The following is a 14684-nucleotide window of genomic DNA, read 5'->3' on the forward strand; positions in this document are numbered from 1 at the left end:
GAGAGCTTAAAATGTGGTGTACATTCATTCCTTTTGGTGTGTTTTCCTGTTTTATTTAAAAAGAGGTAGATAATACTCGTCAGGCCTTGCAAGCAACTTCTCGTGGTGTGTACTTTGAGTGTTAATATTTCCTTTTCATTCGTCTTTCAACAGATGGCAAGTGTCAGCCAGAAAAGGATAATACAAATAACTGGATTTACAAAAAAAGAGAAGGTGGAACTGGTCAAATGCCTGTTCAAGCTGAACTGTGTTTTTATAGAGAGTAAGGTATTGTTCATTATAATACAGCAAAGAGAATTAGAGCTGGAAGTAAAAATGCAAGTCTTAGAAAAAAGGACAGTGCAATAGATTAGTTCTGTATAAGCAGACAAAGAATTTAAATGTTTCCAGTGATACAAATGTGTTGGTTTTTTTCTTAGAAATACAGAAATTGTACACATCTTGTAGCAAAAAAGCTGTGCAAGAGTGAAAAGGTCTTAGCTGCCTGCGCTGCTGGTGAGTAGAAGATTTGCTGTTTAATTTCATAGCATTACAGCATAAGTCTGGAAAGGACCCTTAAAAGGGTTTTAGTCATCTGTTTTCATTTTGTGAATGAGCTGTCTTACAAACCTTCACTCTTCTTGTTCCATGAACCTTGATTTTTAGCATGGTATTATGTTGAAGTTATGATGAAGTGAAGTCCACTTTTTTTTGTTTTGATTTTTTTTTCTTTAATTATATTCCTGGTATCTCAATTTGTTGGTTCTAAATCTGTTACCAAACAGAAACCTTTGTTATACATTAGATAATGAGGTTATACTCAAATTATTTAGATGCTTAGAAGAGGGCAGAGGTAATATGAGCACTTGTTGTCAGCATAGATTTTTGATGACAAATTCGCATGGAACATTCACTGGTAAAGGTCACTGTAAGTTCCTGTTTCTGCAGTAAGAAAAAATTCCAGACTGTTGCCATTCTGACACAAGCTTCTGGTTTTTCCTCTTTAACTAGGGTCAGATGCTGAAATTGCATGCATAAACAATTAAAATGCTTTTAGAACGAAAATTCTGCATTTTAAGATTTCTTTATAGGCTAATCATCTGTCCGGATTCTGTGATGATGTTTGAATATCTTGTGGTTATGAGATATCATAATACCATTTCTAGGCATGATATTTGTTTTCCCTTTATCATATTACTCTGAAGTGTTAAAGCAGTTGTTAGGATGGTTAATCTTAAGAGATAATAGACAAATGACTAAATATGCATTTGGGTTTAAAGACATACGTAAATTTTTTTATTTCATACCATATTAGTAAGCATTTTCAATTGTCTCTTCTAGAAAGTAGGGGGATATATACATATATATGTATTTTTAATATATATATATATGTACAGTAATTTCACGATTATAAGTCCCCGGGTGGCGGGGCAGTGGCAGTGCAGTGGCAACGCTGCCCAGCCCCAGGGGGCGCGGTGGCGGGAGCGGCCAGGGACACTGCTCTCCCTATTCCTGGCGGCAGCAGCTGGGCACGCTGCTCTCCCTCTTCCCGGCTGCAGCGACCGGGGACGCTGCACCCCCGCTTCCTGGTGGCAGCGGCCAGGCATGCTGCTTCCTGGTGGCAAGCGGGGCCGGGGTCACTCCCCGGTGGCCATCCCAAGCAGGGCCGAGCCAGTAAGCCCCGTGATCACGCGATTCTGTTGCTAATTAGCAACTTTGTGAAAGTTGCACACAGATCCTTGCTGCGAACGAAAGTGCGGCTAATAATCCAGTACGGTTTATATGTGGACAAAGACCTAAACGTTGCTGACACCTGGATGTGCAGCTTATAATCAGGTGCGGCTTGTAATCATGAAATTACTGTATATATGTTTGATTCTTTGTACCAAAATAAAATTCTGATTGCTGTCTTTCAAAAATTAAATAGACCAAAAATTTCCATGAGGGAAAAAGTATTAAAATGCATCTATGTTTCTGGCACAGCACTTCATTGTAGCAATTTTAAACCTTTGAAGTTAATGTTTTCTTACTTTTTGGAGTTAAAGTTTGAAAACATTTTCTTCAACAGAGCAGAAATGGTGTATGTAGTGTCCTCATGGCAATGCAAAACTCTCTTGTGTTTCTGCACATGCAAATCTTCCCCAATACCATCTAATACTTTTTAATCTAGAAGAGGTGCTAATTTAGCATTATTGTTACTCTTACTCTGGATGGCAGAGACAGCGTATTCATTCCTACTGTATTATTTTCCAAGTAGTGAAGAAAGATCATGTGTTTAAACACATTGAGAACTCCATAGAGTTCCACATAAATACTATCAAGGATACCACTTGTCACGTACTTCCTAGCTGACAGAAATTTTGAGGTGGAAACTTCGCACGAAAGTGGTTTTAACATCCAGTTTGTGCGCAGCATACCTTTTCCGGTCAGAAATCTACATGTACCTGTGCTAGGTTTAGTAGAAGTGCCATCTGTGTTCCTGCACTGAGACGTTTTGTCAGTCAGCCCTGCTGTTCTGTGAAACCAATTAGGTTCACACAATTCAAGTCAATTTCTCTTACAGTGTCTTGTGTAGGTAGTATTTCAATACAGGAGCAGGGTTCTAACCACTGCTCTTGACCTGAACCTGTAAGAAGAGAGAGAGACAGAGAAAAGGGGAAGATCATTACATACTATATCAAAAGAATACGTGTGAAAGATGAAAGCGGAGAGGCGGAGGAGGTGGAGCCAAGGGATGAGAGAAAAGGATGTGAAAAGAAGAAAAAGTCTAAAACTCTGCCCCCTGAATATTGATATTCACTACACTAGCAGTGCAAGTAATATTAATAATACATAAGAGAAAGAGCTTATGTGTTAAATGTCTAGTTCTTTAAAATATAAATAGTAAAATATTTCTTCATTTTAGTACATTTGTATAAGTGTCAAATGGTATTAAAAATAAAGGACTTAGCAAGGTACTGTGAAAATACTAAGAACAAAATCTGGGAAGCTGAGGAAATATATTTGAGATTTTTGAGGAGCTAGACAAGTATTTTATCTAGGAAGAGTAAAAAGATACTTAATCATTAAAAGAAAACAAAATTATCATTTTCAGTGACATTGTGAGATTTTTGATTCTGGAGTCTGAAGTGGAGAACTCTTGTCATAGGAAGAAGTTTTTAAAATGGTACTTATAATTCCAGCTTTTATTTGCACAAGAAAGGTTTAAGTTAATTTTATATTAGTTCTTCAGTTGATTGCAGTTTGTCTGCACAAAAAATGTTTTGTGGTTGACAGTTCATTTTCTATTTAGGAAACTGGATACTAACTAAGGAGTACATAATTAATAGTGCTGAAAGTGGCAGATGGCTTGATGAAACAACGTACGAATGGGGATATGAAATTGAAAGAGACACCCATTATTCACCTCAATTGCAATCTGCACCTAAAAGATGGCGTGAAGAACTGACAAACTCTAGTGCTCCTGGGGCCTTCTACAGATGGAAAGTTGTTCTCCCTGTTAAGAGAGGAGATAAACGAATGGCATGTATTAGAAGGTAGGAGTTCCATCCCGGTTAATTTGGTCCATAACAACCTCCAGCTATCCAAACTCTGAATTATTTTCATTAATATATTTTCATATTTTTATAATGACTTTAAATCTGTAACATCACTGCTTTTCTTGCCTTCTTTTAGTATAGTGTTAAAAATAACATGCATATGTTTTTATCAAGTAAACTGACAACAGAAACTTCCTTCATGAGGGGAGATACCCAGATGATTTTATGTGGGTGTTAGATTCAAATAGTACATGGAACTGGATACTTTATTTCACTTGGCTGGATGACCTGACTTTGTCATATGGGCTTTGTGTCACATTTATGTATTAGGTACTTGTATTTCTGAAGATATAATTTGTTGTAAAACAGATTATTCTAATATATTACAAGTACAGGTAGTTTAGAAAGGAAGAACAGAATTGTAAGGGGAAAGAGACAGATAGATAGATAGATAGATAGATAGATAGATAGATAGATAGATAGATAGATAGATAAAGAAAACGAAAGTGCAAGAATGCTGAGAACATGTTTATTTTCTTCCTATACATTTGGATTCATTACTTTAAATTCTGCACCTGAATTGAAAATAGTGCACATTTAAGTCATGTTTGCATCTGGTACAGTAAAAGGAACATCTCCTCACAGTTTCAGAGCTATTCATTCATTCAGGTACTGTCTAGCTTGCTATTGAAATTCCAGTTAGGATTGCTCAGGTCTGAGTGTACCACAGATGCACAGTAAAGAAAAGAAGTGCAGTTTGTCTCTTGGATCAGAGCACAGGGCTGTGTGCTACATCATAGAATGTCTGTGTGTCTGTATTTCATAAAGACAATGGGAGGGGTAATTAAAGTCTATCTTCTGATTTTGCCGACTGAAAATATTTTAAGTATGTTGTTTTTTGGCTGACTGGGAGAATTTACTATGTCCTGCTTCTTTTTCCGTGAAAACTGCTTATGTAGATATTCATGATAACACTGCTGAAATGCTGTCTTGCACAATGCTGTCTGTTTCTATTTCTTGCAATAGAAATAACCTTTAACAGGAACAACATCAGTAAGACAGGTGAGCAAGTTCTGTAGAAGATGATTTTTTTCAGACTGTTTCCCATGCACTCAGTGTGGGGATCCTTTTAGTCAGTCATAAAACACCAACAGGTAGATATTTTTTGTCTTCAGCAGGTGCTGTTTTCAGTCATAAGAGATGCTAAAGCTTTGGGGAAAGTCTGTCTTTTTTCTAATGTATAGCAACACTATGCCTTTCTGTGCTCTTTCTGCCTTTATTTTGGCTGTTGGATGGGTGTGCAAGACCAGCACAATTTTATTTTTATATATCTGGATTATGAAAAATAAAACACATATCCAGAATGTCATTGGATCTTATTTTTCCATCTTTTGTTTTGTCTGGCATTTTTTCTAAAAGATAAGAGCATTTTCAGCTGTACAGGTCTGGAATTTGTCCCTGGGGAAACTGTTATGTGTAATGGTGCCCCACAGACAAGCAAATATCTTTCCTGTAGAGGATACTGGACAGTACTAATGCTGCAAATGTATATTTCTGTTATGAAAAAAAAAAATCATACTACATTTCAGAAAAGCAGTTTACCATCTTTTGTTAACTGCTTAATTTGTAGGAAAACTAAACTGAAAGATCATTATTTTGGGGTAGATAATGCAATAAATTATAGCTGCTGTATCAAATTTGATACTTGAAAAGGTACACAAGTGAAACTTTTTATCAGATCTCTTGGTGGTGTACATTGATTTTAATTAGTGTTAAATTGTGAAGAGAAGGATATTTTGTTAAGTGGTTTCTTTAATTTTCTTAAGACTATCAAGTGCCCTTTTATCTTTCTAATGAAGCTTGTGCTGTGCCATACATCTAGAAACCTTATTCAGTTGCACTTGCATGCTTGTATTTTGTGAATGTTACTGTAGCTTTAGGCAGTGTTAAGATAATGTAGTAAATACATCTTCCTAAATATGTTCATTTAGAGTTCTTAAAGCTGGAAAGGCAACCATATGTTCATCATATGAAGAGCACAATATAACTCATGTATTCATTGGTGGTAAAATTTCTGTTTTACAAAATAAAAAGTGCCTCTCTGAAGCTCAACACTACCCTGTGCAATATATAGGACATTACCTTTTTCAAGTGAGTAAACTAACTTATTGATTACTGTAAATAATGCCGTGTTAATAATGAAGGGGAATATAATCAACCTGAATGTTTTGTGATTTGATTTAAGGTAAGACAACTTTCTGATTCTGGTGCCATGTATCCAAGCCGTAGGAAAGCTCATGAATGTATACAAATACTGAAGGGTGGGTGCAAAATAGACAGAGCCAGGCAATTGTCTGTGGTGCTCATTTACAAGAAAATGAGTACAAATGGAAAGCGGGAAACCGTTTGGGTTTTTTTACTGTGAGACTGATGGAACACTCACAGGTTGTCTGAAGAGGCTATAGAGTCTCCAGATGCCATCTGCACATGGTCCTGTGCTAATGCAGAATCCACTAGAATCAGAATTTTGTGTTACTGTTTCCCTTAAGAGATGCCCCATGTTTCATACTTGTTTGCTTACCAGATGCACTGTTGAGAAATTTAGTATTTTGATCTGGAACTACTCAAAGGCTTCAGAATATTAATTTAGTGTGGTAGTTTCTCAGATTCTGGTATGACTTTAGTCACCTGCTGATTGAAACTACTACCTTTGGCAAGCATGTAGGAGCTAAAACAGTGTTTGTTACCATTTGTAAAACTTTTCAAAACACTTAGCTCTCCCCTTAGTAGAGGTATTACAAAAGGGTAAGAAGAATGTTGAAAGGTCTTAATGTTTGCATCCTGAATAAAACACATAAATGTGGGCTCCTACTCCAGTGCTTACACTTTTAATGAAACTTGTTCAGGAAAGTTGCTCTCGTTTGAACCTTTCAGCTGAGATGGATGTTTTCATAGATGAATTAACGTGAAGTTTTTTATGGCTACCTCACCTTTTGTTGATCTCTATCAAAATCATGTGTTTCTCGCTATGCACCCTAAATTCCTCCCAGGCGAGATAACAATTTTCCGTCTTAACAAGTCTGTTAACTTACACATACCTTTTTTTGCTTAGATTTCATTAAAGTAACTCACCTCAGAGACCAAGAGAGCATTACCTTTCTATTTAAGTGACTCTGAAGAGCTCAGGAAACTGCCAAAGCTCCTAGTCCCTTAAAAGGAAAAGAATAAAGCATAAGCAATCAAATCTCAACACTTGTCCAAATATATTAAGTTTTATCAAATAATGTTATGGATATGCTCTTTTCTCTTTGTCCCAGAAGTACTGGGCATATAATTCATTAGATTGTTCCAACTTCATATGTTTTCAGTCCTGCTATCTGACTGCTACTTCTAGCAAATGTAAATATCATTCCTCCCCTAAACAAATATGTCTAGATAATGGATTTAGCAAAATATTCTTTTTAGGGCAACTGAAACTCCACTGATGTTTCAGAGTATTCTTGTTGTGTTTTTGTTGGTTTTTTTTTTTTTTAATTACAGTAATTTCACGATTACAAGCCGCACCTGATTATAAGCCACACCTCCGAGGTGTCGGCAACGTTTCATTCTTCCTCCATATGTAAGCCACACCGGATTATAAGCCGCACTTTCGTTCGCAGCGAGCATCCATGTGCAACTTCCACAAAGTTGCCAATTAGTAACAGAATCGCAGGATTGTGGGGTTTACTGGCTCAGCTTGGGGCCACGCGGGCTTGGCCTGCTCAGGGCTGCTGACAGGGCTGAGTGGCCCAGCTCAGCGCTGCCGCTCAGCAGGGCCGCTCGGGGCTGGCCGGGTGGTGCCGCCACCGCCGCCGGGGTGCTGGCCCCCATCCGCCACCTGCACCACCACCGCCGCATTTGCTCGCCCTGGCCCAGCGCTACCGGGCTTCCCCACGCTGCCGGCCCCGCCCCCGCGCTGCCGGTTCCCCCCCGCGCTGCCGGTTCCCCCCCGCGCTGCCGGCCCCGCACCGCACTGCTGGCTCTGGCTCTGCTGGGCTTCCCCGCCTCTGCCAGCCTGCCTCTGCCGGACTTCCCCACCTCTGCCGGCCCTGCCACTGCCGGGACCAGCCAGGCTCCAGCTCAGCTTGGGGCTGCTGCGGGCCCACACTTCCCGTCTGGCAACTTTCAGAACATTGTTCATATATAAGCTGCTCTGGATTACAAGCTGCACTTCTGGGTTTGGACCAAAATTTTAGTCAAAATTATACGGCTTATAATCATGAAATTACTGTAAGTCTTTGCTTCATGCTTATATTTCATTATTTCTTCTTCTTACGTTAACCTTGTAAGTATACTGTTAAAATACTGTGTCGGATTGTCATTGATTATGTGATTCTATAAGGTGTCTAAATTATTAGTTCAGGATATTAAAACACATGCATGATTTTAGGAAGCTAGTCTCATACTTAGTCTCCTAAACAGCTCTTTAAAAGCTTTGTTGTATGTGTGCTGGAGTTCCTAAATTTTTGCCAAGATTGTACTATATACTGTTTGAATATAAGTGTTTTAATGAGTATATTGAAACTAACCTGCATGAAGGATCATAAGAAGTAAAGACTAGTTAATGTATCAGAGTTCAATTATCCATGGCTCATCAAAAGCTATTTAGAACTCTACTCTAGTTACCAAAAATATTCTCTTTTGAAATGTGTAAGAAATTTTTGTTCTCAGTATTTGTTTAGAGATTCAGTTATACACATGCCAAATATCTTTGTTTTGAACAATTCATTTGCACCTTGTCATTGCATGCACTACTGTGTTTTTTTCTCTACTGTTATATCCCAGACTCAATCCACCCATCAGATGGAAGTGTTTGATTTGTTAGCCAAGTTACACCAAGCCTTCCACACCTGCTCACAATAGAAAATGGCCAAGGGAATACTTCACCTGTATCTATCGGATGATTCTTAACTCATCACACTGTGGGAGGAGTCTGTTCTTGTGCTTACTTCTTTATTTACCTTAAACAAACATGATGTTTTATTCTTAACCTGTGTATCTTTGATGAAAAGCGTGCATTGAAATTCTTACTGAAATGTATGTTCTCAATCTATTAAGTAAATTTTAAATATTTTTTATAGTAATTTTTTTCAAGCAAAAGTTATTTTGCGGTGTTACTGAGAGTCTTTTCAAAATGAGTTGGAAACCAGTTTGAGAAGTACTTCCTTATTCGCTGTGCTGAAGAAGTAGCTGAAAATGTTAGGTGGACTCCAAGAATTAATTACTAGACAAACAGACAAAAATATCAAAGAAAAAATAAGACAGTAAAACCTATCAAATTTTAAATTACTACTTTGTTTCATTTTTATAGGCAAGAACTGAAAATATTTCATTGTAGTGGTCTATATAAAATGAATAGACAAATTGAAGAAGAAATGCCTTCTAAAATCTTCACTACATTTTTGACCAGTTGAAAATGTGTGAGCTCTGATTTTAGTTTTTGAAAAGTTCTGAGAGAGAAAAATATTATGGAAAAATAGTCCTTGTTTTTAACCTTAGGGGTTGTGACGTGACCTAAAGTCAGTTAGGGAAAATAAATATGGGGAAGCTTAACTTGATAATTCCTATGCTGTAACTTTGTCCAAACCAACAGATTTTTATCTGACATGATGTAGACCCTTACACAATTACAGCAATTTCATGACTATAGGTGCACTCTTTTGACTAGAATTTTGGCCCGAACCTGGAAGTGCACCTTATAGTCCAGTACACCTTATATATGGACAAAGTTCATAAATTTGCTAACCCGGAAGTGTGAGCCGCGGGGGGAGCCGTCAGGGCCGCGGTTGGTGGGTGCAGGCAGGGCCGTGGTGCCACGGCTGCTGGGTGGAGGCGAACCCCCAGTATCCCGGCAGCCGGGTAGAGGCGGGCCCACAGGGCCATGGCTGCCAGGTGGAGGCAGGACTGTGGCCAGCAACCACGCAGGGGGAGCCAGCGGCAGATCTTCACTCCAAAAAAAAAGTGCACCTTATAGTCCGGTGCGCATTATACATGGGCAAAAGTTCAGAAATTTGCCGACACCCGCAAGTGCGCCTTATAATCTGGTGTGCTTTATAGTCATGAAATTACTGTACATAAACATACATAGGCACATACTGTTTGCAATAAAATGTATAGAAAGACCTAGCACATAAAAGTTGGTTAGACCATTAGTTTTGAACCAAAGTATTATTTTTTTGCTCTGCAGAGTGAAATACAAAATCCCAAAGATACACAGATGAACCATTTCTTGGACGCACAAGAAACAGACCAAGTCATGCATAAAATGCAACTTGCTGAAATGAAAAATGTTATTATAAAACATATGTATTTTACTGCGGTACGTAACAGCTGATACTTTCTTAGCATTATATATTTTATATACAGATAATTTTATATTTTTATATTGCATGAATTATATTAAAAACCTCTATCTTTCACCATAGTATTGAGCTAATAAAGTAGATACTTTTGATTCTACCTTTTAACTTGAAATGTTTAATAATCCCATATTGACTACATCTACCATTAGTTAAAACAAAGCTTAGTCATTCATTGACATGGGTATGTAGTACCCATGTACATGGTGTACTTGGTGTAATAGATTAGGTAAGTAGTAGCAAATATTTTTCAACAAAATTTGAATTGCAGTCTTTCTGTGATTTTCCTAGCTATCTAGATGACTTAAACTAAGACATTTTTCAAAACAATCTTATTGTTTTGAAAAGAGACAATGTTTTGTTGACTCACATGAATGTTTTTTGTTACAAGTCAAAAGTAGAGCTAATGCACTTCTTTGGTTTTATGTTGTCACAGACCTAATCCTTATAAAATTGCTATATTAGTAGTTAACACCATTAATTCAAGTTAAGAAAAAGCAACTGAACGCTGAGTTAGAATATATTATGTTTGTAAGTTACAGTGATGCAGATGATGGTGTCTAGGAGCCTGTTTACATGAAGCATTATAAGTTCTTAGTAGCAGAAGAATTAAAATTTTATGTCCTCAAGGTACACACAATGTTTAAACACAATATTACAAATAGAAGACTCATGCTGCTTAAATCTTTGCACCATCAAATGCTGCTGCATCTTTTATCAGTGGCATTTTATAAAGGCTATGAATTTGTTGTTAGCTTTTCATGTATCTTTCATACAGCGAGTTCTGTGGTTCAAACTATTATTTAAAATTTTGCAGATGGATTAACCTTTCAGACATGGTGTCTCTTAGGGATAGTTTTAGGAGACTATAGTCTAGGGTTAACTTAGTAACATCTTTTAGTAAGATTGTAATACTAGCTAATAACTAAATATATCTATAATAGTAATACATTTTTGTACCTACTACCATATTTTTGCATGTTAGAGGAATCTAAACTTAGCATTTTACCACAGAAAAAGTGAAAACTTTTAGTTTTTTAATGTCTAATCTAGGAACACTTGCAGATCCATTCAGAGCAACCACATAACAGATAATAACAGGGGAAAACGGGAAGGAAAATTTGTCTGTATTTTATTCCTTTGCAGTCATTAGTCCCTTATTTCATAATTTAACCATCCAAAGACAAATCTAAATAGGCAAATCTAAGTGCTATGTTGTGCTTGAACTACATTTAACAGAAGTTGTCATTTAGAAAGTTTCATACACTATGTATTGAATATGTTGAGTGGTATCCAGTGTGCAGGTTGACTTTATCCTGTTTTACAGACTATTAAGCACAGACTTATGCAAACAGACCAGCTGAACAAATGCGGTCCAGAGGTAAGAATTATTTCAAAAGAGGACCTGGTATGCATATGGAATTTTATAATGAAGTTAGACAAACAGTTTTTATTTGCCAAATCAGCTATCAAAGAAATGGTTTTAGATTTTGACTATCCAAAACTCTGATAAAGTTATTGATGCATTAAGGAGTATCATTGGATCTTGAATGTTGTATATTCTTGTTATACTTATAGTACTCTCCCTGTTATTACAAAGAAACTTCTTAATTCTGCTAGTTAAGGGAACCTTACCTATTAACGTTAGGAAAACAAAAAGCAAAATGTCCTAATGCGATTTAAGGCATCTTAAATTACTCAAGCACTGTATTTATGGAGTAGCAATAAAGAGGGAGTGTACATGGTTTTTAGCACTGCTCACCTGCTTTTTCTAGTAGACAGATTTTAGCTAGAGGTTATCTCAGGTGAGAAGAAACAATGTTCTTTCAGCGCATGCCCGATACTTAATGATATGGGTTTCCAGAGTCTGCTGAAATGCAGATTGCAGGTAGAATGCTTTGTTTTTCAGTCCTGTTTTCATAGTCACTTTGACTTAATTCCTTTCTTGTAGTATTTAATTTCTTTTTTAAAATTTTAATTAAGCCAAATAAATGCCATAAAACAGGTATGGTCTGCAATTGATTTTGTTAAGTCTTTGTTTTAAATACCTGAAGTAAATTTTGCCTTGTCTATCTGTAATATTAGGAATAAATGTGTAAACAATATTGAAACATTGCCTCTTTAGTATTCAAAAAGCATTTTATACAGTGGCCATGAACTACTAGTGCATTTTACATAGCAACTTGTGTTACGTAAAAGTTTAAAAGGGAAACACTTAAAGTATGTGTTGGCTTCCTGTATTTCTCAGTAACTGAACATCTGGTATCTTCATGAGCCATACTACATAGTTACTTGAAGTCAGTTTTTTTTTTCTGATTTTTTTCTGTTGACAGTAAGCAAGGAGGAAGAAAAATAGTTTTAAAACATAAGCAATAAAATACTTTTGTCATAGTCCAGCACCATCACTGATCTGCAAAGTGCTGTGTGTGTTTCTGTTCCTGAAGAGGTTTACATTGAAATTTAATCTTAACTGTGTAGTGTATTGAATTAATGGGATAAAAAATTACCTTTCTTAATACATGTAAGCAGAAATTGTTTTTCTGTATTAAGAATAATATAATATTTTGCTTGGAAATTTTAAGCATAACTGTAATACTTCTCTTACTGTTCTGTCACTTTTATTGCTTTATGGAATATCCATTACTAGCCTTTATATTATACTTAACTTCTATAGTCAGTATATTTATGGTTTTTATAGGCAGCTCCAGTAAACATTTTCAATAATACTAATGAAGTAATAGCAAACCTACAAACTAAATTAATATTTTAGATCTGTCTACTATATTTTTTCATCTCAGTTTGCATCTGCTAAGAAGGCTTAGCCCAACTGAGTGTTGTATTCATCATTGTCCCAAAAATACTTATTTCTCTTTTGTCAAATTTTCTTCCACATCATGCAGTCTAAAAGATGTATTGCGCGGACCTTCATATTTCATTTGTTTCTGCTCAAAGTGTTAATGATTGTACCAGCAGTGGTACAAGAAACTGCTGATTCCACATCAGTCATAGTGCAAGCCAGTGAAGCTTGGACAGCTCATTGAGTATTGAGTCTCTTCAGTAATAGATGTCTCCTGATACTGACAAAAGTTTATTGCTCCAGTTTTCTATCATACTTCTTTACCTCTTAGAAATGTGCTGAACCATTTTCTAGTTTCTCTATTTTACTTGAATGCTATGCAAGAGGTACCAAATCATCTTTGTTTTAGTGTATTTTCAAAATAATGCGTCAATGTTACTGTTTCTTCTAGTACAGAATTTTCAAAACATGAAAGTTTCAGTCGCAATATATGAAGCTGGTTGCTGGTGTAATCACTGGTGAGGGTCAGCGGTAACATGCTTGTACATGCCCAGTACACAGTGTGACTTCTTCAGTCCAGGCAGCAGAGATATTCTTCTTTGACTGTCATTAAACGGTTTATGATTGCTCTTTAAATTTGCTGTTTGCATGTCATTAACATTACAGAAGTATGAATACAACCATTATTTCCAAAGAAAATTTTAGTGGAGATTTTAATGGGGCATATATGAATGAGAAGATTGAAATAAATGTGAGTTGCAAACACCAGATGCACAAAGACTTGATTAAAAGAAAATTATCTACATGAGCAGCTTTATTTATTGTTAATGTAACAATGACTTACATTAGGAATCTGAGATATGAGACGTTTGCAGAGAAATTAAATATCTAATGCTAAGGTGGAGTTCATTTACCGAGACTTTAACTGTGATTTAATCATGATTATAATTTCTTTCATGAATGTGAATTTTTTTCATGTTTGAACAGAGCTCCTAATGTTTTTTATCTTATTACTGGAACATTTTCAGAAGCTATCTAATAGCAGTATATTCTTTAGATTTCAAATCCACAACTGGAGTCAAAGTCTATAATAATTTAAAATTTAAACTAATCTTAAAACAATTGGTAAGATACTTAGATTGGATAAAAGGAAAACTTCTCCCTACGAAGGGTTGTCCAGCTCTGGAAAAGGCTTACCAGGGGCAGTAATGGAGTCATCATCCCTGGACGGATTTAGAAGATGTGTGCAAGTGGCACTTAAGGACATGGTTTAGTGGTGGGCTTTGTAGTGCTGTTAATGGTTGGACTAGAATTCTTTTCCAACCTGAACAATTCTATCTAATGCACACTAAGAGACAGGATTTTTGGCAGAGATCATAAAGTCTACAAGTTGTCAGAGATTACAGCAACAATAATTTTTATTATTATTATTATCTGTTTAAGTCCCAGAGGTCCAGTCAGTCTGACCCTGCTTCTCTCAGCTGTGCCTCCTTATCTCAGAATAAGGAGAAATTTGAATTTACCAGAGCCTCAGGCTGTGTGGTCAAACAAAAAAAAAAACGTATTTCAAAAGAGAAGTTACCTGGTAGATGAGAGCTGTGCTTCAATTAGCAATATTGCCTAGCACATCAGCTTTGGTTTGAGCCTGAACTAGAGGAAAGATGTGAATAGCAATATAGCTGAGACCTTCAGTAGTTCATTAGTGTCATTAATCTGTGATCTGTCTGGGTTCTCTGAAAGCCATAAAGTTAAGAGTTTCACTGTCATGAGTGGCAGAGAATAAGATGGAAGTCCTGTGCCATTAAGATCTTCTTGACTGGAAGGACCCCTTCTGCTTGGAAATGAGAATCCCTTTCCTGCTGCCCTGGCAGGGTTGTAAGGTGGTGTGGAATAACCTCCATGTCTAGTCACATCCCCTCTGGCTACTGCAAAAATTAATTCTGTCCTGGCAGGAATCAATATTTTACTTGG

The 14684-nt window shown here is 36.6% G+C and overlaps 1 protein-coding gene across 9 annotated transcripts in view; it reads left to right on the forward strand.

The window, feature by feature from the left end:
• SLF1 (SMC5-SMC6 complex localization factor 1) overlaps window positions 1–14684 on the forward strand; it is a 72566-nt gene that overhangs the window by 664 nt on the left and 57218 nt on the right. For 8 of the 9 annotated variants that reach the window (XR_004420665.2, XM_033084921.1, XM_033084922.1 and 5 more), the window contains exons 2-7: window positions 154–267; window positions 420–495; window positions 3272–3515; window positions 5510–5669; window positions 9745–9876; window positions 11244–11297. Coding sequence is in view for 8 of the 9 variants with exons in the window: in XM_033084921.1 (XP_032940812.1) it covers window positions 154–267; window positions 420–495; window positions 3272–3515; window positions 5510–5669; window positions 9745–9876; window positions 11244–11297 (780 nt within the window). In the remaining variant the exon portion in view is untranslated. Of the gene's footprint in view, window positions 1–153; window positions 268–419; window positions 496–3271; window positions 3516–5509; window positions 5670–9744; window positions 9877–11243; window positions 11298–14684 lie in introns of those variants that run through there. The other variant, XM_033084923.1, reaches the window with a different exon arrangement.

Source organism: Catharus ustulatus, chromosome Z, assembly GCF_009819885.2.
Source record: "Catharus ustulatus isolate bCatUst1 chromosome Z, bCatUst1.pri.v2, whole genome shotgun sequence".
Classification (NCBI taxonomy): domain Eukaryota; kingdom Metazoa; phylum Chordata; class Aves; order Passeriformes; family Turdidae; genus Catharus; species Catharus ustulatus.